This window comes from Papilio machaon, chromosome 28 (genome assembly GCF_912999745.1).
Source record: "Papilio machaon chromosome 28, ilPapMach1.1, whole genome shotgun sequence".
NCBI lineage: Eukaryota > Metazoa > Arthropoda > Insecta > Lepidoptera > Papilionidae > Papilio > Papilio machaon.
In genome coordinates this window covers 3046148-3068948 of record NC_060013.1, presented here as the reverse complement: position 1 = coordinate 3068948, position 22801 = coordinate 3046148, and the positions used below count along the sequence as shown (strand labels likewise).

The 22801-nt window shown below is 35.7% G+C and overlaps 2 protein-coding genes across 2 annotated transcripts; one reads left to right on the top strand and one right to left on the bottom strand.

Annotated features, from left to right (window-relative positions):
• The first annotated feature begins 301 nt into the window (after nucleotides 1-301).
• On the top strand, nucleotides 302-2880 carry LOC106708130. Its single transcript, XM_014499596.2, has 5 exons — nucleotides 302-902; nucleotides 1207-1365; nucleotides 1481-1629; nucleotides 1982-2089; nucleotides 2628-2880. Exons 1-5 carry the CDS (start codon nucleotides 302-304, stop codon nucleotides 2799-2801), a joined length of 1191 nt encoding a protein of 396 aa, XP_014355082.2. The 3' UTR covers nucleotides 2802-2880.
• A 2427-nt stretch (nucleotides 2881-5307) lies between these two features.
• Nucleotides 5308-22314, bottom strand: LOC106708131 (heat shock 70 kDa protein cognate 5). Its single transcript, XM_045684959.1, has 15 exons — nucleotides 22082-22314; nucleotides 21809-21864; nucleotides 19891-19978; nucleotides 19258-19495; nucleotides 18392-18553; nucleotides 16930-17020; nucleotides 14116-14278; nucleotides 13571-13726; nucleotides 12623-12769; nucleotides 11412-11652; nucleotides 10589-10798; nucleotides 8935-9122; nucleotides 7420-7560; nucleotides 6016-6114; nucleotides 5308-5564 (listed from the first exon to the last, which is right to left on the bottom strand). The coding sequence occupies exons 1-14, from the start codon at nucleotides 22178-22180 to the stop codon at nucleotides 6037-6039; spliced, it is 2058 nt and encodes a 685-aa protein (XP_045540915.1). The 5' UTR covers nucleotides 22181-22314; the 3' UTR covers nucleotides 5308-5564; nucleotides 6016-6036.
• Nucleotides 22315-22801: the final 487 nt, after the last annotated feature.

Below are 22801 nucleotides of genomic sequence, written 5' to 3'. Positions count from 1 at the left end.
TTAGAATAACATTCAAACCACTATAATACAATAAAAACTAGTACATTATTTCATAAAAATTTCAAATTGATAATTTTATACTTACGGTAAACTCTTTAGTAAATAGCCATTTTAATTTGATTATCAAAAACTTCAAATAATAAAATGAAATGTGAAAAATAAAGCTGTCATAAAGCATCTATTCAAAAATAGCTAAGTAGAATTTATTAATATATAAATAAGGAAAATGCGCTTGCATATTTTTACAATGTTAATATTCTTCTTAAGAACAACTAAAGGACATACAAATTTGCCCGTATTTATGATAGATTTTGATAGAATTCTGACTCACGTGAAGGTGGAACCTAATCCGCTTGTTTCAATGTCTACTGAATTTTTCTTAGACATCCTTCACGATTCGATGAGAAGCAGTAAAGTGGTCGTTATTTTTATCGAGGAATTGTTGTGTGTGGAGGACCTAAGTAGTAGAGATATTAAGGGTACGCCATATCGTAATTTGCATGAAGAATTATTGGCTGAGCGATTAAAGTATTTCCCAGCGGTACGTAACCCATACAAATCACTAAAGCAGGTATTCGCAAATCACAATACGAACGTATTTCACGTAAGTAATATGGATAAGTTAAGAATGTACGATACTCGTAATAGCCACTATTACATATATTTTGAGGATAATTTGAATGAAACAAGAATCGATACATTGCGAAGACACGATGTGATTATAAAAGAAATCTACCACGCTGTCAGGAATTACGCTCCTGGACCGGTGATTGGGTTTTATACTGGCAAAAATAATCCTATGACTGGTAAAGAAATTAAAGTCCTACCTTTGAAACGTGATAAGATCTCTTTGGAAACTGGAGTTTCTGTTGAGAGTACTGACGCGTTATTTCACTTTGTCGGTTAGTGTTGCTATATTTTATACTTTTTAAATTATAAGTATCAAGATAAACTGTACTGTATTTAAGCTGGCAAAACAATGTTGTTATCACTTGTTCATATTGAAGTCGCGGGCGCTAGTTTACATTGGCCGCCAGGCGTTTGCCCATTAACCAGTTGAAACCGGTTAAAATTACTTAACACCGCATGTAAATCGCGATTACCATAGCTACTTCAATAAGAACACTCTCATACGCCATTATGTAAAGGTATAAAAATGCCAAATGCTATATTAAATCATTTACTAAAAAAAATGTTTATGGTCAGGTGTTTACTCTTCGAGCGCGAAGCGTCAGTCCAGATTCAGCCAAGCGCCCGTGGTAGCTGACGAGAGACTTACAAGGCGACATCTGTCCACAAGAGTGGCATACACCGATTTTGAATTAGAATTTAACTTCTCTTTCAAGAAGGACGGATGGATTATTGGTTTGTGATACCGTTTTGTACTGCTTGTGGTTTCACCACCGCAGAGAACCATTAAAATATGTTGTTAAGATCCATTTAGTAACACATTTAGTTCGGTTTTATTTTTTAATTTCAGATGATGTGGCGTTACTGGAAGGCGGAGAAGAAGTAGGACGTACGCGGATGGGCGCTGGCGTCCCGTGGGAGCATTCCTACGTTTGCGGGGAACCACTCGTCATTATTAACTTGCGGGATGGCAGCGCTGTTACTATTTCTTACTACCAGGTACATACGTAGTGTTGGTAGTATGTGCTACTGTTCCGTACGTATTCCGTACGTTCCGCCTTATCTGAATTTACGCCCGTCTCTAGTATATCCTATTTTATACAATCTATCCATACTTTCCTTGACTCGTCTTCCTCTAACAATGTAGTCCACATTCGACCGCATTACTACACTGCAACTATTAAAAAATTTTTTTTTTAATATTTGTACATCGTTCCAATCCAAACCTAAAATATTTTTACTATAGACAAGCTGAACATTTGTCACTAAAAATTAAATCCTAAAATATTTCTGGTAAAACAAATGATAGTGTCTTCTACTGTTATCTTTGGCTGTAACATTTTGTTTATAGATCCAAGCATTCAGACGTAGCGGAAGGACTTACGATGATGACCCCTTTTACCCGGACTGGGATTTCCGGAGAGCACCTAACGACTCTTGCAAAGGATTCGGACCCGGCGTAAGTATTTTCATCTCAATTCTAAGGCTCGTAGTGAGGTACGCACTGTTGCTTCCCGCATCCCTTGATGCCCCGCTACACCTAACATGTTCCAAGCAGCTAATATGTGTGAACACCTTATAACAGTCGATTTTAGTAGGTAAAAATTTTAATCCGCTTCCCACTATTCGAAAATTTTAAAGCGAACTGCCAACTAACATATGCTACAAGTTTTTGACACACATTTATGGATATCTGACAGACGTCTGCTCCTTGGACTTGGAAATGAAAGCTTTTGTTTCTTTATTGATGTTACTAGCAGTTAAATCCAACGACTATTATTATTTCGAATCTTTCCATATAAAACCACAACTACAGTCAGCGCCAAAAATCAAATAGGCACAAAATACCACTGCTTATAGCCTGTCCATTTATAGAGGTCAGTACTTATTCTTTGCCACTGACTACGGTATGCACTAGACAGGCTATAAGACGTGGTATTTTGTGCCTAATTGATTTGTATAGAGATCGTTAGTAAGAAGTCCACGATTATTTCCAGGTGAATTGCGGACCGTATTTCACTTCGACTATAATTGCTTCTATGTTCGTCACATCCGTGTGTTTCGGTATCATGGGGGTCGGTGTGATCGCGCTAATGAATTGCGTCACCAATGAAAGGTACGACGATCCGCAAGGCAAGCCGTTATCGGTAGGCGCGGAGGCTGCAGGTTAATATAAATTTAACTATCGCAGTTAGCCTTCCTTTCAATTGTAAGTCTAAATTTAGTGTGCCGAATTACAATCAAAATCGTAAACCATAGACAAACTATAATTTATACTAAAATTTTAGTAAATTCTAAATGATTTTTTGGTAAAAACACGTTTTCTCAAATAACTATATAACACTAGCTGTCGCCCGCGCGCAGTTAAAAACTTAATATCGGTATGAATTTTTCTCGCCTTTTAAACCTTCCCTAGACCTCCACGAACATTTCAAGACTAAGGTAAGATAAATCCGTTCAGCCGTTCTCGAGTTTTAGTGAGACTAACGAACAGCAATTCATTTTTATATATATATAGATTAGGCTAGCCTTATTTACAATGTCACCTCACTTTGTCTCACTAAATACATAAAACCAAATACTGTCACTAAAAAAACGATGTATACAAAACATTTAAAGTTATGTGCGAAAAAGTATTTATGGTAAAATATATATTTTTTTGTACGAATTTTAGCGTAAATTATAGTTTTGATTGTAACTATGTTTCTAGTACTTAAACTAATTGTAACTTTGAATAAAGGTATTTATGTATTTTTTTTGTGTTTTAATAACCTTAATGAGTTTGGGACTTGGATAAGACTTTTATGTTATTAATCTTACCAATGTTATAAATGAGAAAGTTCAGACGGATGTCTGAAGGTATCTCTGAAACGGATCTTGATGAAATTTAGTACAGATGTAGAACATAGTCTGAAAGAACACATAGACTACTGATTTCTTTAATTCCTCGTGGACGGAGTCGTCGGCGACAGTAACATTATAAATGCGAAAGTTAAAATGTATGGATGGATGGATTTTTGTTTGAAGGTATCTCCAGAACCGCTAAATAAACTCTACAAAATTTGGCACACATGTAGAACATAATCTACTAAAGTTTTTTTTCTTAATTCAGCACGGACGGAGTCTCCGGCGACAGCTAGTCAAAAAAATAAAACACACCAATAAATTTTGCAAAATATATTTCAACTAAACTAACGCACAAACGTCTGCCCCGCCATACATATACATACAACATCTACAACTAAATAGTCCATACACTAATGCCATTCAAACTTCATACATGTCATTTTTTTCACCGAAAAAAAATTAAAAACACCTTAATATATAATAAATCAGCTTTTAAATTAATTAAGTGAAATTTTTAGAGTAAATACTACTTAAAATCGGTTATAGCGACATCAAAATGCCTTTGCAATATCCAGTCATACTAACCGGTTGTCTTTATAAGAGACTAGCTTTCACCCGCGACTCCGTCCGCACGGAATAAAAAAAAATGCACACAAGATAAAAAAGTTCCTATGTCCGTCTCCTAGTTCTAAGCTACCTCCCCATCAATTTTCAGCTAAATCAGTTCGACCGATCTTGAGTTATAAATAGTGTAACTAACACGACTTTCTTTTATATATACTAGCTTTTACCCACGACTCCGTCCACGCGCATTTAAAAAAAACTTAATAGGTGTATGAAAAATAGATGTTGTCCGATTCTCAGACCTACTGAATATGCTCACAAAATTTCATGAGAATCGGTCAAGCCGTTTCGGAGGAGTACGGGAACGAAAACTGTGACACGAGAATTTTATATATTAGATATAGATTTTTATGTCGCTACAACCAATTCATCACTTAAAACGATGTCATATACCAATGGCTGCTACAAATAAAGGTCAATGTACAAATTGACAACTTTACAGGAGAGGAAAGTTTCAACCATATAGGAAAAGATGCTGTAAAAGCTCTTTTACTTCAGCAAAAAACACATTTACACTTCTAAATGTGTATTTATGTTTAGTGCATGTTAACTAAACTAAGAGGTAACTTTTAACATAAAAAAGTAAAAATCATCAATTTGTTACTTATGTCCATATACATAGGAGCCATCACTAAATTGAATCGTAGCCTACTTTATAACGATCAAATCGTCAACAGAAATATGAATAATTAAAAAAAAAATTTCAACCATTTCAAGGTGTTTCAAAAATATTATCCGTAATAAAAACGACATGAACAAAACGTAAAATAACCTTCAAATTATAAAATAAAAAACAAAAAAACAAACAAACTTTGTTTTATACGCACACAAAATATGACTCTGTGAATATTTGACAGGAAACCAGTTAAAAAAAACAGTAAATGCATATTTGGTTGAATGTGTTAATTAAAAAATTGCCCTCCTATCAGTAGGGTAATTACCCTACTGATAGGAGGGCAATATTTTACACCGGTAACTTCCATTCTAATATGAGCCGCTGTATCTTTTTAATTCACAGAGTCACAAAAAGCTCATACAATCATTTAAATATATATATTACATTTCAATAAAACTAAAATCAACTAAAACCTACTAAAAACTACCAATACAATACAACTGAACAACCTTAACCTGCTGGATTACATATATATTATACCTAAACAAAAATACACATTGAAATTGTCCAATATATAAATTTTTTACTCTGTGTTCATGAATTCACTAAAATAATGGTGTCTAAAGGAATTTCAGTAACCGTTAAATTTCAAAATATTTATAAATCACTGGTAAACTTTTAATTTTAACAGAAGCATTTATTTGACAAGAGTGGCATAAATAGAAATGTTTTGCATAAAAAAAAATAACGTCAATTTGACGTCTGACAGTTGTGGCTGTGCGCCGGCGTCGCCTTTGCCTTTTGTGTCAATTTTGACAGGTGACATATAGCGCCAAGTTTCCTCCGCCTGTAATTTGTTACAATAACAAAATACAAAGAGAAACAAACATAAAAATGAATTTATAAATTTGTATGGAAAGTTTTCGCGCTAATGTCAAAAACTACAAAACATGTATGAAAAATTCTTAAACCATTTAATAGCCCAATTATTTCGTAGGGTTTTTCATTTTAACATCACGCTAAGACTCTTAGGGGTCGAGCACAAAGAAAAAAAAGCTGTAAATCACGAAAATTCAATGTTTTTTTTTTTCGCAAAAACAATATTATTTCATATTTACGAAACACAAAACAACAAGATATTGTGTTACCATATTTTTATTATTCAAACCCAAGACCCTTAGATTAAAAATTCATAGTTTTAACCTTTAGGCTATTGTTGCTTCAAATTGGTATATGTTTATATGGATGTATGTATGACACCATACAAGTTAACAATAAACTATTTACAAAGAACTAACGGTATTCCTCTGGTTTTGTGCTTAATTCTTCTTCTCTTCTTTCTTATCTTCTTGGGGCTCGCTCTGCTGTTGCTGTTGGCCTTCACGTTCGGCAGCCATCTAACAAAAAATCATACTAATGTTATAAATGTCAATGTTTGGATGGATGGATGGATGTTTGAATGTATCTCCAGAACGGTTCAAAGGATCTTGATGAAATTTGGTATAGATGTAGAACATAGTCTGGAAGAACTCATAGACTGCTAAGTTTTTTTATAATTGCTCGCGGACGGAGTCGCGGGCGACAGCTATTAAAAAAAAATCTTACTAAATATTATAAATGCGAAAGTAATTCTGTCTGTTTGTCTCACTTTCACAACAAAACTACTGAAAAGATTTATATGAAATTTGGTACACCAATAGTATGTTGTCTGAGAAAAGACATTGGCTACTTTTTAATGCGAAATAAGGGTTGTAAGGGGGTTGGTATTTTTGTCATTTTTACAGCTAGAAGATTGAAACTTATTTTTAGTCTATTAATTCATTTTGAAAGCTTGTAATAAAATAATAAGCCAAAATAATTAAAAATGCTACCAAAAAAGACAGTATTTTACTAATATTATAAATGCGAATGTTTGTATGGCTGGATATTAGTTACTACATAATGGATCTCATTGAAATTTAACACGGATGTAGAATTCACTCCTTTCTTACGTATATCCTCTTTCATACAATCCATCCATTCTTCGGATTTCCACTACCTTTATATGAAAAATGTATGAAGTGTTAATCTTCCATCATCATAATGTATGACAATAGATGATAACGCACTTCATTTAATTTAGCACAATTGCTTGACCGACTGCACCAGAATTATGTGGGCCGGCTCAAAATTGTGCAATCAAATTATATTTATTACTTAGAATTAAAAAAAAAAAATCTTAATAAGTAGTCTATGTGTCCTTCTAGATCAGTGTTTCCCAAAGTGGGCGATAACGCCCCTTTGGCGTTTGAAACCTAGGAGGGGGTGATAAGGGGCCCAAAAAATGGGGGGCATTGAAATTAAAGTAATGAAATTGTGGTTTCAAGTTTTAGGGCTGAATAAAAATTAGGGGCGCTCTGAAATATAATTGAGTTTCAAAGGGGGCGGTGAAAGAAATAAGTTTGACAATCACTGTTCTACATCTATGACAAATTTCATCAAGATCCATTGATCCATTTTGGAGATACCTTCAAACATCCATCCGTCCATCTAAACATTTATTAGTAACTCGGAGGAGCTAAATAAAAAAAAATTACATTTTTCAATACCAATTACAATCTTTGGATCTAAATTTGAACCAAATTGTTTTAAAAACGTAAATAAAAAAATAGATTCAATATGGAGAATACAGATTAACAACTAAAAATGTTACAATTCCCAACCTTCTTATAAGCCTGCTCGAACAGCTTGAGGCTGGCCTGCTGCAGCTGACCGGTGGCAGTGCGGATGGCCTCCGGCTCCACAGCATCCTTGTTGGCGAGGAGTTCACGAAGCTTGGTGATCTCTTCACGTAGCTTATCACACTGGGGGATAAATAAACTTCAGTTAATCTCAATTGTATTGAGGGAACATCGTTCAGAAGACATCAAGTGGAAGCAATTTCTGATAAGTGTGTAAGTCGGAGGCCTTATTTCAATCCATGTTCCCTTTCTAACATTAGAAACAAAGAGATTTGACAGAAGAGGGGACACATAGGTAGAAAAAATATTTCCTTTCCCTGTGTCCCTTTACTTCGTCGATTAAAGGTAGGCATCTGAAATTGTAGATATCTAGGGGCAATAATCGCTTTGCTATTTCAGTGACCGCTTTTTCATTTGCAACCTTGTTATATTAAAAAAAGTCATCCGTCTTTCCTCTTGAAAAAAAAAACACAGAGATTCAGACTAAAAATAATTTCACAAGGACTGCTACAAAGTCGGAAAATATGTGAACTAACAATTTCATGTTGACTGCATCATATTTTGACCAATAAGGAAACGGGAAGCTGACTAATGTTGCCATTTTCATAATATCCAAATCAAATTAAAAATCACGGATTAAAATGGTAATATGTATCAATTATGTTCAATGAATAAGAGCGTAGATGGCTCAGGGGTTTAGCACTTGACTTGCAATCTGCAGGTGCTGGGTTCAAATCCCGCCATGTACCAATATGTTTTTTCTATATACGATTTACATATGTACATTTATCCGACGTTCTTACGGTGAAGGAAAACATCAGTGATGCTGCACATATTTGAGAAGAAATTCAATGATATGTGTGAAGTCAACTTGCACTTGACTATAGTTGACTATGACCTAGTCACATCTAACTTAGTGTAGACTCAGAGCACAGAGAGTGGGAATGTATAGTGACCTGATGATGTATCTACTTTAATAGTAAAGAATTACTACAAGTACTTGGATTATAAGTTACAAATCATTTGCTTAGAGTTGCAACACAGACGAATATCGGAAGAAATTAGATAATTTTCACTGGCAACCCTAAAAACTTGTAAGGATCTTATCCTTGTTGGACTACATCATTATTCTATGAAATTACATTTGCATCGAGAGCGTCGGTGGCTCATGGGTTAAGCACTTTACTTGCAATATGCAGGTCCTGGGTTCGAATCCCGCCATGTACCAATGTGTTTTTCGATTTTCGATTTACATATATACATTTATGTGACCTTCTTACGGTGAAGGAAAACATCGTGATGCAACCTGCACATATCTGAGAAGAAATTCAATGATATGTGTGAAGTCAACCCGCACTTGGCCAGCGTGGTTGACTATGTCCTAGTCACCTCTAACTTGGGGTAAGCTCCGAGCCCCTCAGTGGGGACGTATAGTGAGCTGATGAAGATGAAGAAGAAGACATTTGCATGTTAAAATTATGGTTCAATTTCTCTCACCTCATCCTGAGGCAGCTGAGCTTTGTACTCCTCCATCTTGGTCTCCGTATCATGAAGCACACCTTCAGCCTGATTGCAAACTTCCACACGTTCACGTCTCTGCTGATCCTGTGCTGCGAACTGTTCAGCAGCCTTCACCATGTTCTCAATCTCATCCTTGGATAGACCACCCGATGATTGGATCACAACTGTAAAGGAACATTAAACAATTACTTAAATTATATATTTAAAATTGTTTCTACGTAAATAATAATTATTGTAGACTAGCTATTGCCCGCGATTCCGTTCGGGCGGAATTAAAAAAAAAACTTAATAAGTAGCCTATGTCTTCTTCCAGACTATATTCTACATCTGTGCCAAATTTTATTAAGATCTGTTCAGTTGTTGTTTGGAGATACATTCAAACAAACATCCATCCATCTAAACATTCGCATATATATAACTATATATATAAAAGAAAGTCGTGTTAGTTACACTATTTATAACTCAAGAACGGTCGAACTGATTTAGCTGAAAATTGATGGGGAGGTAGCTTAGAACTAGGAGACGGACATAGGAACTTTTTTATCTTGTGTGCATTTATTTATTCCGCGCGGACTGAGTCGCGGGTAAAAACTAGTTATATATATAAAAAAATAGTGTTACATAAATATCTAGTAATAGAAATAGATTTAGAAGGATTTTCTTCTAGTATATTTTGTTAGGCGGAGGATCGCGTACTGTGGAAGGCATTGGGAAAGTCCTATGCCCACCAGTGGGCAGATAAAGGCTGTTGATGATATTTTGTTGGAAGGCGTATCGTTTCGTTGCATCAGAAAACGCAACGATTCGCGCGACAATACATTTTCTATAGCACACATTTAAATATATTTAGCTAAAGTGGAGCTAAACATTAAATAACAAAATGGTGCATATCAAAGCTAAAGCTTATCATTATTGTTGTATGGGTACATGTGCAATGGATATGGATACTAACTCTTCGTTTTAGACAATTGGCATTAGGGAGCGTATACAACAATGTGGTTGACGTTACATTGAATAGATATGGGTACATGTGCAATGGATATAAGTTGTAAAAATGCTCAAAGCCGTTACTTTGTCGATTTCGGAACACCTTGTTATTACAAGGTCTTCTTGTCTAATTTTTTATGTTGTATGGGTACATATGCAAAGTGTTATGGCCACTTCCGTAATGGATACTCTACTGCTCCTTGTCATTACTTTCGCAAGTATAAACATCGTTCTTTATGGTGTTGTAACATAAGTGGATACGCAATATACTATGGGTACATGTGCAGTGTTTCGAAATTAAGTATTCTGCTACTTGACGTTTTCAATAGACGTAGTTTTGTTAAGTGTTGTATTGATATGGATACATGGCCAAAATACAATGGATACATGTGCAAAGTGCTATGGCCACTTTTGTAATGGATACTCTTCTGCTTCTTGTCGTTACTTTCGCAAGGTAGATATCGTTCTTTATGGTGTTGGAATATGAGTGGATATGCAATTTACTATGGGTACATGTGCAAAGTGTATCGAGATTAAGTATTCTACTACTTGGCGTATTCAATATACGTAGTGTTTGTTGTATTGATATGGATACATGGACAAAATACAATGGATACATGTGCAAAGTGCTATGGATACTAACTTTGCTGCTCCTTGCCGGTGCCCTTGTCACGCGCGGAGACGTGTACGATTCCATTAGCGTCGATATCAAAGGTGACTTCAATTTGAGGTACTCCGCGAGGTGCTGGAGGTATACCAACAAGTGAGAACTGTCCCAACAGTTTGTTGTCGCTAGCCATCTCACGCTCGCCTTGATGTACTTTGATCTCAACTTGGGTTTGGCCGTCGGCAGCTGGATATAAAAAAAAATCCATTAATTGATTGATTCATATAACATTACAAAGGTACATAAACTTAAAACCTTAAAAAATATTGGATCCAATGGTAAATTTTTTGGGTACAATAACTTTATTTCCTTGCAAAAAAAACTCGGACAATAGTCTTTAGTACTAGGTTGTGGAATAACTGAATTGCATAATAATTTCACGGATATGACAAAATCAATATTGCTAGGAAATACTAGATGCAGTCACACCTGGATAAGTTAGAAACCTCTATAAGCAAGAATTGTATAGTCCTGACAGAGAACCTTCGAGAAAGACCTTCTTTCTTTAGACGAGAGAAAATTTCCGTTCCAGATTCTCGCTTATCCCGGTTCGACTGTATAATGTAGGTCAGCGTATCGTACCGTAACGCAAAAAAACGCTACAGTTCGCGCGACAAACCACATTCCTCTCGCACGCAGCTTTACCACACGAATATTGTACTCGAATGGCTTAGAAGTGTGCTTACTCCATAGCAACTAAAAAGACTAAAAACGTTTTATTTTCCTAAATGTCTCTAATTTTAATTAATTTAAAAAAAAATCAAAAGGGATTTTAGGTAAAAGTGGTATATGTACTCACCGGTGGAGAAAACTTGGCTCTTCTTAGTCGGTATTGTTGTATTCCTGGTGATGAGCTTAGTGAACACTCCACCGAGGGTCTCGATGCCGAGTGACAGCGGCGTCACGTCAAGCAGCAGGATGTCAGTCACGTCACCAGCGAGCACACCACCTTGCACCGCAGCACCAACAGCCACCGCCTCATCAGGGTTCACAGCACGGGATGGTGCACGACCAAAGATATCTTGAACTGTTTGTTGAACCTAAATAGTACAAGAGATTAAATTACTTTCCAAATCTATAACTGAGATATGATTGAGATCTTTGATTATAAAGAAATGGACTAAGCAAAAAGTATTAAATACTGTAAATCTTCAGAAAGAGAGAAAAATAAAAACTAACATAATTTCAAGCAAGTTTAAAAGGGGTAAGCGCGCATTTAATGAGTCCTGTCTCGTAATATTCAATGTAAATAATAGTGTTTTTTTAATTGCTAATCCAATATTTAGATATTAATATCCCTTTTGTTGTTGTAACCGTTGTTAAGTAGAAATGTCTGTGAGAATATAACCCGAGAACACATACAGCATAGTCGGGGAATATGTCTCCAGTTTATTCTAGCACCAGTATAACTTCAGCCTAGAAAATCAATTTGGACTAATATAGGCTTGCTAAGGTGCATATCTATATCTATATATATAAAAGAAAGTCGTGTTAGTTACACTATTTATAACTCAAGAACGGCTGAATCGGTTTGACTGAAAATTGGTGGGCAGGTAGCTTAGAACCAGGAAACGGACATAGGATAATTTTTACCCCGTTTTCTATTTTTTATTCCGCGCGGACGGAGTCGCGGGCAAAAGCTAGTTTAAACTATTAGAAAGCATCAAACATAGTAAAACCTGGATAAGCGAGAGTTCAAGACACCGTTTTATTTTTCTCTCTAACCATAGAGTCTCGCTTATGGAGGTTATCAGTCTTGACCGGACAATAATTCGCGCTTATTCAGGTTGGACTGTACAGAAAGATTACAAACCGACAGAGGTTGGGAACATACATTAAATATTTCCCCTTCCATTATATCTTAGTTTCTTAAATAGGATATAATTGGAAAGGGAAAGACTAAAAATTTTCCTCCGGCACACAGAGAGATAAAAGACAAGATGGGTATACGTTGAGCTGGTCACAGCAAAATGGTGGAATCTAAGACTGTTAGAATTTATGTATACCAACCTTTGGCATCCTTGTCATGCCACCAACGAGTAACACTTCACCGATATCAGATCTCTGCACTTCAGCATCTTGCAGCGCTCTCTGACATGGAGCCACAGTACGCTTGATAAGATCACCAACTAGAGATTCTAGCTTAGATCTTGTCATCTGTAATAATGAAACATAGTATTGTAGAATACACAGAATACAAAGGTCTACAGGAGTGTGCTTCACCAGAGATTCCGGAGCCTCATCTGTGGCAGTAGACGAGCATCAAGAAGGTATTAATGGATGAAACCCTATATAACCTTGTTCCCCCTAAACAGGTGTCGTTAAGACTTTCTCCCCAATATAAAGAAAAGGCATGACCATGAACTAGCAAGTTATTTTAAAAGACCTGTGTGTAAGCATTGTATTATATATGAACAGGTAAGACCAAGAAAAAAAACATACATTTTTCTAAGTGTTAGTAGTTTTATCTAACTAAAAAACTATTGAAACTCCTTAGACAAGACCTTTTTCGATGTCGGGGAGGATCTTTTAAAGATACCCTTTAGGGTTAGAAGACAGGGTAATGTGGGCTTTGACCCACTAAACCCCCTCGGTGGCCAAACTCAAGTACAATATAAGAGGGTACCGGGATCCCTATAGATATGTAAGACCTACTTCGTATTATGTAACTATTTGATTCAGATAGAACCAGAGAAACGTTAAATTCTATAAAACATGGGGACTGTTAATTATTCTAGTTGTTACAAAATCGTTTGACCCTCCCCAGCATCAGGCCAGAGGCGGGCGGTTTCAGATATTGTTGTAGTTTTGCACTTAAATGTTAAAGAAACAAACATATATTGTTGGAATTTGACTGAATTTAAGTGCATATTATTCTATCATCTTTGGATGGATCATGGATAGATGCATGCATGTTTGTGTGTGTGTGTGTGAGTCTGTGTATGTGAGAGTATTTACCTTTAGGTTCATGTGTTTAGGTCCGGAAGCATCCATAGTAAGGTACGGCAGGTTGATATCAGTCTGCAGGGAACCGGACAACTCAATCTTTGCCTTTTCCGCTGCCTCTTTAAGACGTTGCATCGCCATCGCGTCTTTACGAATGTCAAGACCTTGCTGTAATCACAATTTTAAACTTTAAACTAGAATTATAAATTAAAAAAAAGTAGAAAGAACGACAAATCAATTGTGTATACAGGTTACAATGGACAAAACCATATATAAAAAAATCCCATCCCAAGTCTTTGATAACTTTGTCTGTAAGTTTGTGTGAGCTAAATGGAGAAATGGCTTAACGGATTAAAATGAGCTTTTAATTAAAGTATTAAAGTTACCTTCATTTAATATTTAGTGTTAAAACCATTGCACAAATAAAAAAATTACGTAAATTACAACAGTTTTAGATATTTTACTTTCCAATGTAAATTGATCTGACATTTGTATGATTTATCATATAAAACAGAGTTCACTTATAAATGGTTACACTTAAAAAAAAAAATACTTACATCACGTTTAAACTCGTCAACTAAAAAGTTGACAATGACATTGTCAAAGTCTTCACCACCAAGTAACGTGTCACCATTAGTTGACTTGACTTCAAAAACACCTTTTTGTATCTCCAATACAGAGATGTCAAATGTACCACCTCCCAAATCGTAAACCGCGATACTGGAATTAAAGTCGAATTAAAAAAAAATTACAAATTATCTTACTAATATTATAAACTAGCTTTTACCCGCGACTCCGTCCGCGCGGAATAAAAAAAAAGTGCACACAAGATAAAAAAAAAAGTTCCTATGTACGTCTCCTAGTTCTAAGCTACCTCCCCATCAATTTTCAGCTAAATCAGTTCGACCTATCTTGAGTTATAAATAGTGTTACTAACACGACTTTCTTTTATATATATACTAGCTTTTACCCGCGACTCCGTCCGCGCGGAATAAAAAATTGAAAACGGGGTAAACATTATCCTATGTCCATTTCCTGGTTCTAAGCTACCTGCCCACCAATTTTCAGTCAAATCGATTCAGCCGTTCTTGAGTTATAAATAGTGTAACTAACACAACTTTCTTTTATATATATATAATATATATAAGATGTAATGTTTAGATGTTTGTTTGAAGTTATCTCCGGAACGGCTCAACTGATTTTGATAAAATTTGGCACATATGTAGAACATAGTCTAGAACAACACATAGATCATAGACTATTATGTTTTTTTACTCCACGCAGAGTCGCGGGCGACAGCTAGTTTTTAATATAAACAAAAGTACAATGTAGCATGGTATCTAGGAAAGCCAGCGGTAACAACCGTGACTAGCTGGTTCCGCGCATCTCTCTCGCACCGCTGCAAAAGTTGTAACGTATGAACAGAACAACTGATCGGCGGTGCTAATACAGTCAAACCAGGATAAGAAGAAAACCTCATTGTTTGGTAATAATTGATTAAAGCGAGAAAAATATCGCGGTCCCTTAGACTCTACCTTATCCAGGTTCGACTATATTTAAGTCTTATCCACATGTTTTTAGTACAACCAAAATCTACCAAACTTGATATTTTTAGTGTTACATAACAAAAATTGGTAGTTTTCAGAGCTGGGCATTAACTCGTTAATCCGTTAATCGTTAATTAACGAAGTTAACATTTTGCTTAACGGATTAACTTTTAAGTTAACTTCAAAAAGTGTTAACGCTTTTGTTAACTTCCGTTAAACTCAACTTCTGTTAATAAAAGTCCGTTAATCGTTAAATTAGAAACTTGGAGACGTGCTGTCATTTTGTTTAAATTACGCGCCACGCCACGCTCGTAAGTTCAGCTATGTCGGGCGACTGTCAGCGACTCGAATGGTGAACGAACGAGTTGATAATTGATATAATATGTGAAGTGTGAAGCATCAGAGCGTCCGGAAAAGACGTGACCAACAGGACAAAATCAAAAGAAGATTCGAAATAGTATATTTCATAACGAGTCTATAAAATCACGAGTATGTAATAGCCCACATTCCGAACGCTCTTCGTCCCTGCAACGCCACTTTTTAAGCAACTGTATTAAGAACACTTTTTTACTCGTGCTTTTTCTTTAGCTTTTCCAAACTCGTGCGTTCTCTTTCCCATCTGTCAAAATAATATCTGTTAAAAAGAAAAAAACAACCACGAAGTTTTTATGATTCATGCAAATATTTCTAAAAAGAAGCTCCTAATTTATTACAATATTAGATTTAATGATTTGATTCAATGAATTAGGTTGGTTTCATTTTATTTCATCTCATTAAATTTCATTTTCATTTCATATCAATAAAAATAATCTACCGAAGACTTCGCTGTTTGGGCATAGTTCCCCTTGCCTACCCAGAATGGGTGAAGAAAAAAAATCTCTGTTTGTATTCTTTTACGGTTGGCGCCATTTTCCAAACATTTTAGTTATTAGAGTTTATTGTGTTTTTATTATTATATTAAATTGCTTCATTTTTTCGCAACTGTATTAAAAATAGTTGTTTAGTACATGGGCGGAACTGTCATTAAAACTTGTGGCAACTGTCAACCCTCACCTTCGGCTGCGCCTCGGGTCGGGTAGACATTTGTCGGAACACTTTGCAATGACAAGCTTTCCGCACTCGTAATGAAATTTACTATAATGCATTCATACTTGTCTCCAATACTAATGTCTTATAGAATTAAGATTAATTTTTATATTAATAAAAATTAATTTTCATAATTAAAATAAACAAATTAATATTTTAAACAAGTGTCACCACCATAAGTGTTAAAGTAGTATGTATAGTTTTGGTATGGTTAACTGTTAACGATTAACTTTAACTTGCGTTAAATTTTCGGGAATTTAACGCTTTAACGATTAACGAAGTTAAATTTTTAATTAACGAATTAACGATTAACGAAGTTAACATTTCGATTAACTGTGCCCACCTGTGGTAGTTTTTAGTAATAATGTTTTGTCCCTGTAACTAAGATTACATTTGGTAAGTTTTGTTAGACCAGTGATTGTCAAACTTATTTCTTTCACCGCCCCCTTTGAAAATTAATTATATTTCAGAGCGCCCCTAATTTTTATTCAGCCCTAAAACTTAAAAACCACAATTTCATTGCTTTAATTAATTTCAATGCCCCCCATTTTTGGGCCCCTTATCGCCCGCTCCTAGGTTTCAAACGCCCCCAAGGGGGCGTTATCGCCCACTTTGGGAAACACTATATTAGATGATAATAAAAAATATTTTTTTTGGTAGGTTTTGGTAGTAATTGGTAATTGTTAATCTTAGCTAAGTTGATGTTCGTTACAAAGTCAGTTTTGTGTTAAAACTTACATCTTATCATCAGACTTGTCCATGCCGTACGCAAGTGCGGCTGCTGTCGGCTCATTAATTACACGTAGAACATTCAAACCCGCAATTTGACCTAAATAAAGACATTTATATATTTATTAAATATATATTAGGCGTCGGTGGCTCAAGGGTTAGGCACTTGAATTGCAATCTACAGGTCCTGGGTTCGAAACTCGATATGTACCAATGTATTTTTCAACTGTACATTTAAACGATGTTCTAACTGTGAAGGAAACATCTGTGATGCTGCACATATCTGAGAAGAAATTCTAAGATATGTGTGAAGTCAACTCGCTCTGGGCAATGGTTGACTATGACATAGTCACACCTAACTTGGGGTAGGCTCCGAGCCCCTCAATGGGGACATATAGTGAGCTGATGATGATTACACGGTTATCAGTTATTCAAAAGTACATTTAATAACCCGTTAGTATGAAAAAGTCACATTTTGCCAGTTGTCAAACTTTATATGGACAACAACTAGACTGTTTACCCCAGCAAGATAAACTAATTGTTTCAAAACATAAAAACAATGAATTAATGTTACATTTTGTAAGGTATTTATTGAAAAATGGGTTTTTATTGTCAATAAATTTGATTAAAAAAAAAATGCAGTTTTAACACAAGTGTGGTGAAGGGTTACAAAGACTGATATTACCCATATAAAATATTTCACAAAAACCAAATATAGTTAAAAAAAACAGCAATAGAAAAAGCGGTTTAAAAAATTAAAAAAGGGTGCAAAAAAAAAAAACAAAATATGTGGCACAATCTACATCAGTAGCCAGTATAAAACTGGACTGAATCAAATCGTGCGTCTCTTTTGCACCGTGGGAGAAGCGCGCCACGCATGAGCGGGACAGCTGATCTAAAGTGCTTCATATTGAATGAAAACACTACGCGCCAACAATAACATGATACCCCAGACAATATAGTACTGGCGTAATCTTAATGGCTGTCTACAAGGCTCTGATCTAATTATACACTAACCAAGTGATAATTTACTCATCCAATGGAACAACGACGTAAGTACAAAACCAACAAAAACAACTTTTTAATGTCATTATTGTTGATAGTAGAGTAACATATATAAGCACTAGCTGTCGCACGCGACTCCGTCCGCGCGCAGTTAAAAAAAAAAATGAAAAATAGATGTTGGCCGATTCTCAGATCTACTGAATATGCTCACAAAATTTCATGAGAATCGGTCAAGCCGTTTCGGAGGAGTACGGGAACGAAAACTGTGACACGAGAATTTTATATATTAGATTAAAAATCAAGAGTGATGGGTAACATATTCTCAAGTTCAAACATACAATACCTGAAAAATCTTAAAATCCTGAAAAATAGCTAAAAAGTAGTTACGTCATTGTTCTATTGAATTAATAAAATTCATGAAACACAAAAACATGCTACAAAAAACTGCAATATAGTGTACACTCACCGGCATCTTTAGTGGCCTGTCGCTGGGAATCATTGAAGTATGCGGGCACTGTTACCACTGCATTCTTCACCGAAGTGTTCAGATAGGCCTCCGCTGTTTCCTTCATCTTTATCAGTACGAAAGCACCAATCTGACTTGGAGAATACACTTTACCGTCACTACCTGAAAAGTTTCCATCAGTTGAGTACACAATACTTTTTTTGTATTAAATTTTATGCTTGATTACGTTATGACATTATAGTAAGACAGTAGTGGTCAAAATCCGCTCTGGCATGCAACTGGAATATTGTAACTATTAACTGGCGCCAGTGATCCAAATCTATCTATGCCAGGCCAGCGCTACTGCCCTACTGTAATGGCATAATGTAAGCCAGGCATTATATTCAATTAAGCATAATTTTATATACTACTAGTTGTCGCCCGCGACTCCGTACGCGTGGAATTAAAAAACACAGAATAAGTAGCCTATATGTTCTTCCAGACTATGATCTACATCTGTGTCAAATTTCAGCGAAATCTTTTAAGCCATTCTGGAGATAACTTCAAACAAACATCCATCCATCCAAACATTGGCATTTATAATATTAGTAAGATAAACAAAAATGTAGCGTGGTATCTAGGAAAGCCAGCGGTAACAACCGTGACTAGCTGGTTCCGCGCGTCTCTCTTGCACCGCTGCAAAAGTTGTAACGTATGAACAGAACAACTGATCGGCGGTGCCAACATTTAAACATCTTTATTTAAATAACTGCAATGTTTTAAAAAAATTATCTAAAATTTTTTATTCACAACCATACATAGAGTGTACATGAAATTACTTCCAGTCATGCTTTGCCCTTGTAGTAGAAAACCAATTATAATCTTACCTTGAACCCAAGCATCTCCATTCGAAGCTCGAACCACTTTATAAGAGAGATTCTTCATATCTTTCTGTACTTCAGGGTCATCAAAACGTCTTCCAATCAGTCTTTTCGTTGCATAAAACGTGTTTCCACTGTTGGTGACAGCTTGTCTTTTCGCAGGCATACCAACCAATCTTTCCCCATCTTTGGAAAACGCGACGTGCGACGGCGTGGTTCTAGAACCTTCGCTGTTTTCCACAACCTGTATTAAAATAATTAGTTATATAAATTTATAGCTACGTTTCGTGCCAATATGTTTTTTACGTATAAAAGTCAATATACGAGTAGTTGGCTGAATGTATTTCAAATTTAATTACTATAAAACTTATAAAAGGTAATAAAAATGTAGCGCGGTATCTAGGAAAGCCAGCGGTAATAACCGTGACTAGCTGGTTCCGCGCGTCTCTCTCGCACCGCTGCAAAAGCTGTAACGTATGAACAGAACAGCTGATCGGCGGTGCCAACTTTTAAAAACTTCCATCTCTATTAACAATCCATGTCGTTCCACTGACGCGACCATAACTGACATATAAAATACCAGTTGCACAAAACCATTGTCACATAGTTGTTAAATGGAAAAAGGGTTTAAGATCTTACCTTGGGAGTCTTCCCCTCCATGACAGCAACACAAGAGTTGGTGGTGCCCAGGTCAATACCAATGACCGCTCCACGAACACCTTCCGACCTGAGTAATAAATCAAGCTATACAAACTTGCCTTAAGTATTATTCCATAAAAAAAATTCAAGGGTAGGCATAAGAACAGATGGCTGGATAGAATGAATTGACAAATCAGAGAATAGACAAACTATCTGGAAGACATAAACTATTACTATCTGGAAGGCAACGCATCTGCAGTTCCTCTAATGTTGTGGATGTCCATGGGCACCTTGGTGTTCCCGCCGCTCATTTGCCCCCTTTTCTTATATAAAAAAAAAGTACCAATCCCATATAGAGTGGGAGAAGACAGGAAGTTAATTAGGGGGCGTCCATAAATTACGTGAGGTGTTTAAGGGGGGGAGGGGGTCGAGTCAAATCTCATCTGATCTTACGTTGGAGGGAGGGGGGGTCTCGGCAAATATCACGCAATTTTTTTTCTGATTGAAACAAAAAAAAAATTATACTATTTTGGTCCATTTAATCCAGATTGTACATGCATAAGATTTAATCTTAAGCGTAATCGTAATACGATAAAGATCATTCACTAATTCGTTCAATAGAAAATAATTTATAAATTTATAAATTAATAAATCTCACGTGAGATTGGGAGATGGGGGAGGGGGTTGAATAAAATCTCACGACATCTCACCAGGGGGGGAGGGAGGGGCAGAAAATTAAAAAAAATACCTCACGTAATTTATGGACGCCCCCTTATGTTTTGCAGAAGCACTATTTTTGTTTTCCAGACTATTCTATTTACCATTATCTTTTCAATTCTGTCACCTTTCACACAATGCATCTTTACATAGGCCTAACCCTACCCTGTAGATTTTGCATATTATCCCCTATCCATTAATGACGCGATTTTAATAAATGAGGGGGAGGGGATTTAGTCTAAAACCTCAGCACATATCACCAGAGGGTGGGGTTGCAAGTTGCTAAAAAAACATTATGTATGTAATTCAACTCCTTATCCATTTAATCTGTGATTATAACAATTGTAGATTTTCTAATATTGCTCTGTAGCATAAAACAGAACATGATATACTATCCAATCATTAATTTAGCACCAACCGCAAAGGTTTACAGCACATATGCACTGCCACCGCTCAAAGGTGCAAAAACCTTTCCTATCTTTTACATTTTACAATAAAAAGAAATAAAAACAATGTGCCAGTGGTATAATCACAGCACACATTCTCTGTTCAGAGCAGCAGTATCCAAAATTCAAGTTGCCAACCTGTGATAAGAGATGGCACCCAAAGATGTGAAGTTATAGAGAAGTTGTATTGAAGTCTTTAACTAGAAATCAATCAAATTTAAAAAATAATGCCTGGTTTACACTAGTCCAGTATTGTATAACAGTAACCTGGCATGGATAGTTTGGGATCACTGGTGCCAGCTAGTGTCTTCATTGTACAAGTGCTTGAATTCTTTTTCAGATATGTGCAAATTGCATCACGATGTTTTCTTCACCGTAAGAACGACGCATAAATGTACATATGTAAATCGAAAAGGCATTGGTACATGGCGGGATTCAAACCCAGGACTTGTAGATTACAAGTCAAGTACTTTACCCCTGAGCCATCTACGGTCCGCATTTAATGGTTATCATCAATCAAATAGAATTTTAAAATTCAAATATGTACTTTGCAACAACCAGCGTCTAACCTAAAAACGTCATTGGAGATAAAAAAAAAGTTAATGGCATTATCTTATGCAATAGAATACTGAATACGTACTAGTCACGACCTTAAGTGTTTCCAACATCTCTGAATAAATTATTAAGAAATAACTATGATTAGACGGTTTTAGGTTATGACGAAATTATGTGAAATTAATAAACCTCTAACTCACTTGTGCCTGTATTGGACCGCATGGCGCTGGTAAATAGGAACTGTGGGTGATGCAACCTGGAAATTTTAAAAAAGCATTTGACTTTTTTTTATCACAGAATTCGTACACATGTGCCGATTCTCGAACATTACGACACCGGCTAAAAACTTAAAATATATTTATTTATAAAAAAATCGGTAAAGTTTAAGTTTCATCTACGTAAGAAACATTTTATAACGTTCAAAATGTGACAAACGATTTTCATTCGTTTTAAAAATTAAAATGGATACTTACATTTTTAAGAATTGTGGAAAAATTCCTATGCGTAATGTCTGAAGTTAATCCAGAGCATTGGACGGCCTTGCGACCCAACACCCGCGTAGCGGTCAACATTTTTAAGTTATTTTTATGTATCCTAACAAATTAATTCACGTCTTATTTCACTTCAAACAGAACATGTGGATGACGCAACATTGAAAGAAAGATTTTAATTTTTTTGAGCGGAGTGTCCTGCGCACAGCACAGATACCTTTGAAGTGTTGCCATATAAAAATAAAAGTGGAATGTTCTCGTTTAAAAGTTTTTTTTTTAAATCTTCAAGTGTGTTTTCGAACGACTGCAATATACTTTTATATACTCTTTGGACTGCAAACATAAAACTAGAACATGATTGGTTCAAAAAAAATAATCACCGGTAACCAGCCAATCGTAGGGTATTGCATTTTCAAAGAAAAATGTTGCCAAAGAAAACAATCTCCTATTGATTGCCCATAGACAAATATTCGTGACTTTTCTTTGAATTATTTTATAAAATATTAGTTTAGCAATGTTTCTCATTTCACATAAGCAAGTATATTTCAACCGACAATAGGTATTTAAGGAAGCACTTCGTTTGATGCTTGCGTCGCTGTCGTCTTGTTTTCATTACTGACTTATTACTAAAATGCACTGCACAGGCTAGCAAGGGTTGGATTTAGTGTCTCTTTGATTTTCGCCATTTTGACACTAACGGAA

Excerpts from the sequence above, each read along its gene's own strand:
- LOC106708130 (XM_014499596.2), top strand. The coding sequence starts at position 302 with ATGATAGATTTTGATAGAATTCTGACTCACGTGAAGGTGGAACCTAAT. Across the intron at positions 903-1,206 it reads CGCGTTATTTCACTTTGTCG|GTGTTTACTCTTCGAGCGCG; the intron begins GTTAGTGTTGCT and ends GTTTATGGTCAG. Across the intron at positions 2,090-2,627 it reads GCAAAGGATTCGGACCCGGC|GTGAATTGCGGACCGTATTT; the intron begins GTAAGTATTTTC and ends GATTATTTCCAG.
- LOC106708131 (XM_045684959.1), bottom strand. The coding sequence starts at position 22,180 with ATGTTGACCGCTACGCGGGTGTTGGGTCGCAAGGCCGTCCAATGCTCT. Across the intron at positions 13,727-14,115 it reads TTGACGAGTTTAAACGTGAT|CAAGGTCTTGACATTCGTAA; the intron begins GTAAGTATTTTT and ends TTGTGATTACAG. Across the intron at positions 6,115-7,419 it reads TCGAGCAGGCTTATAAGAAG|ATGGCTGCCGAACGTGAAGG; the intron begins GTTGGGAATTGT and ends ATTTTTTGTTAG.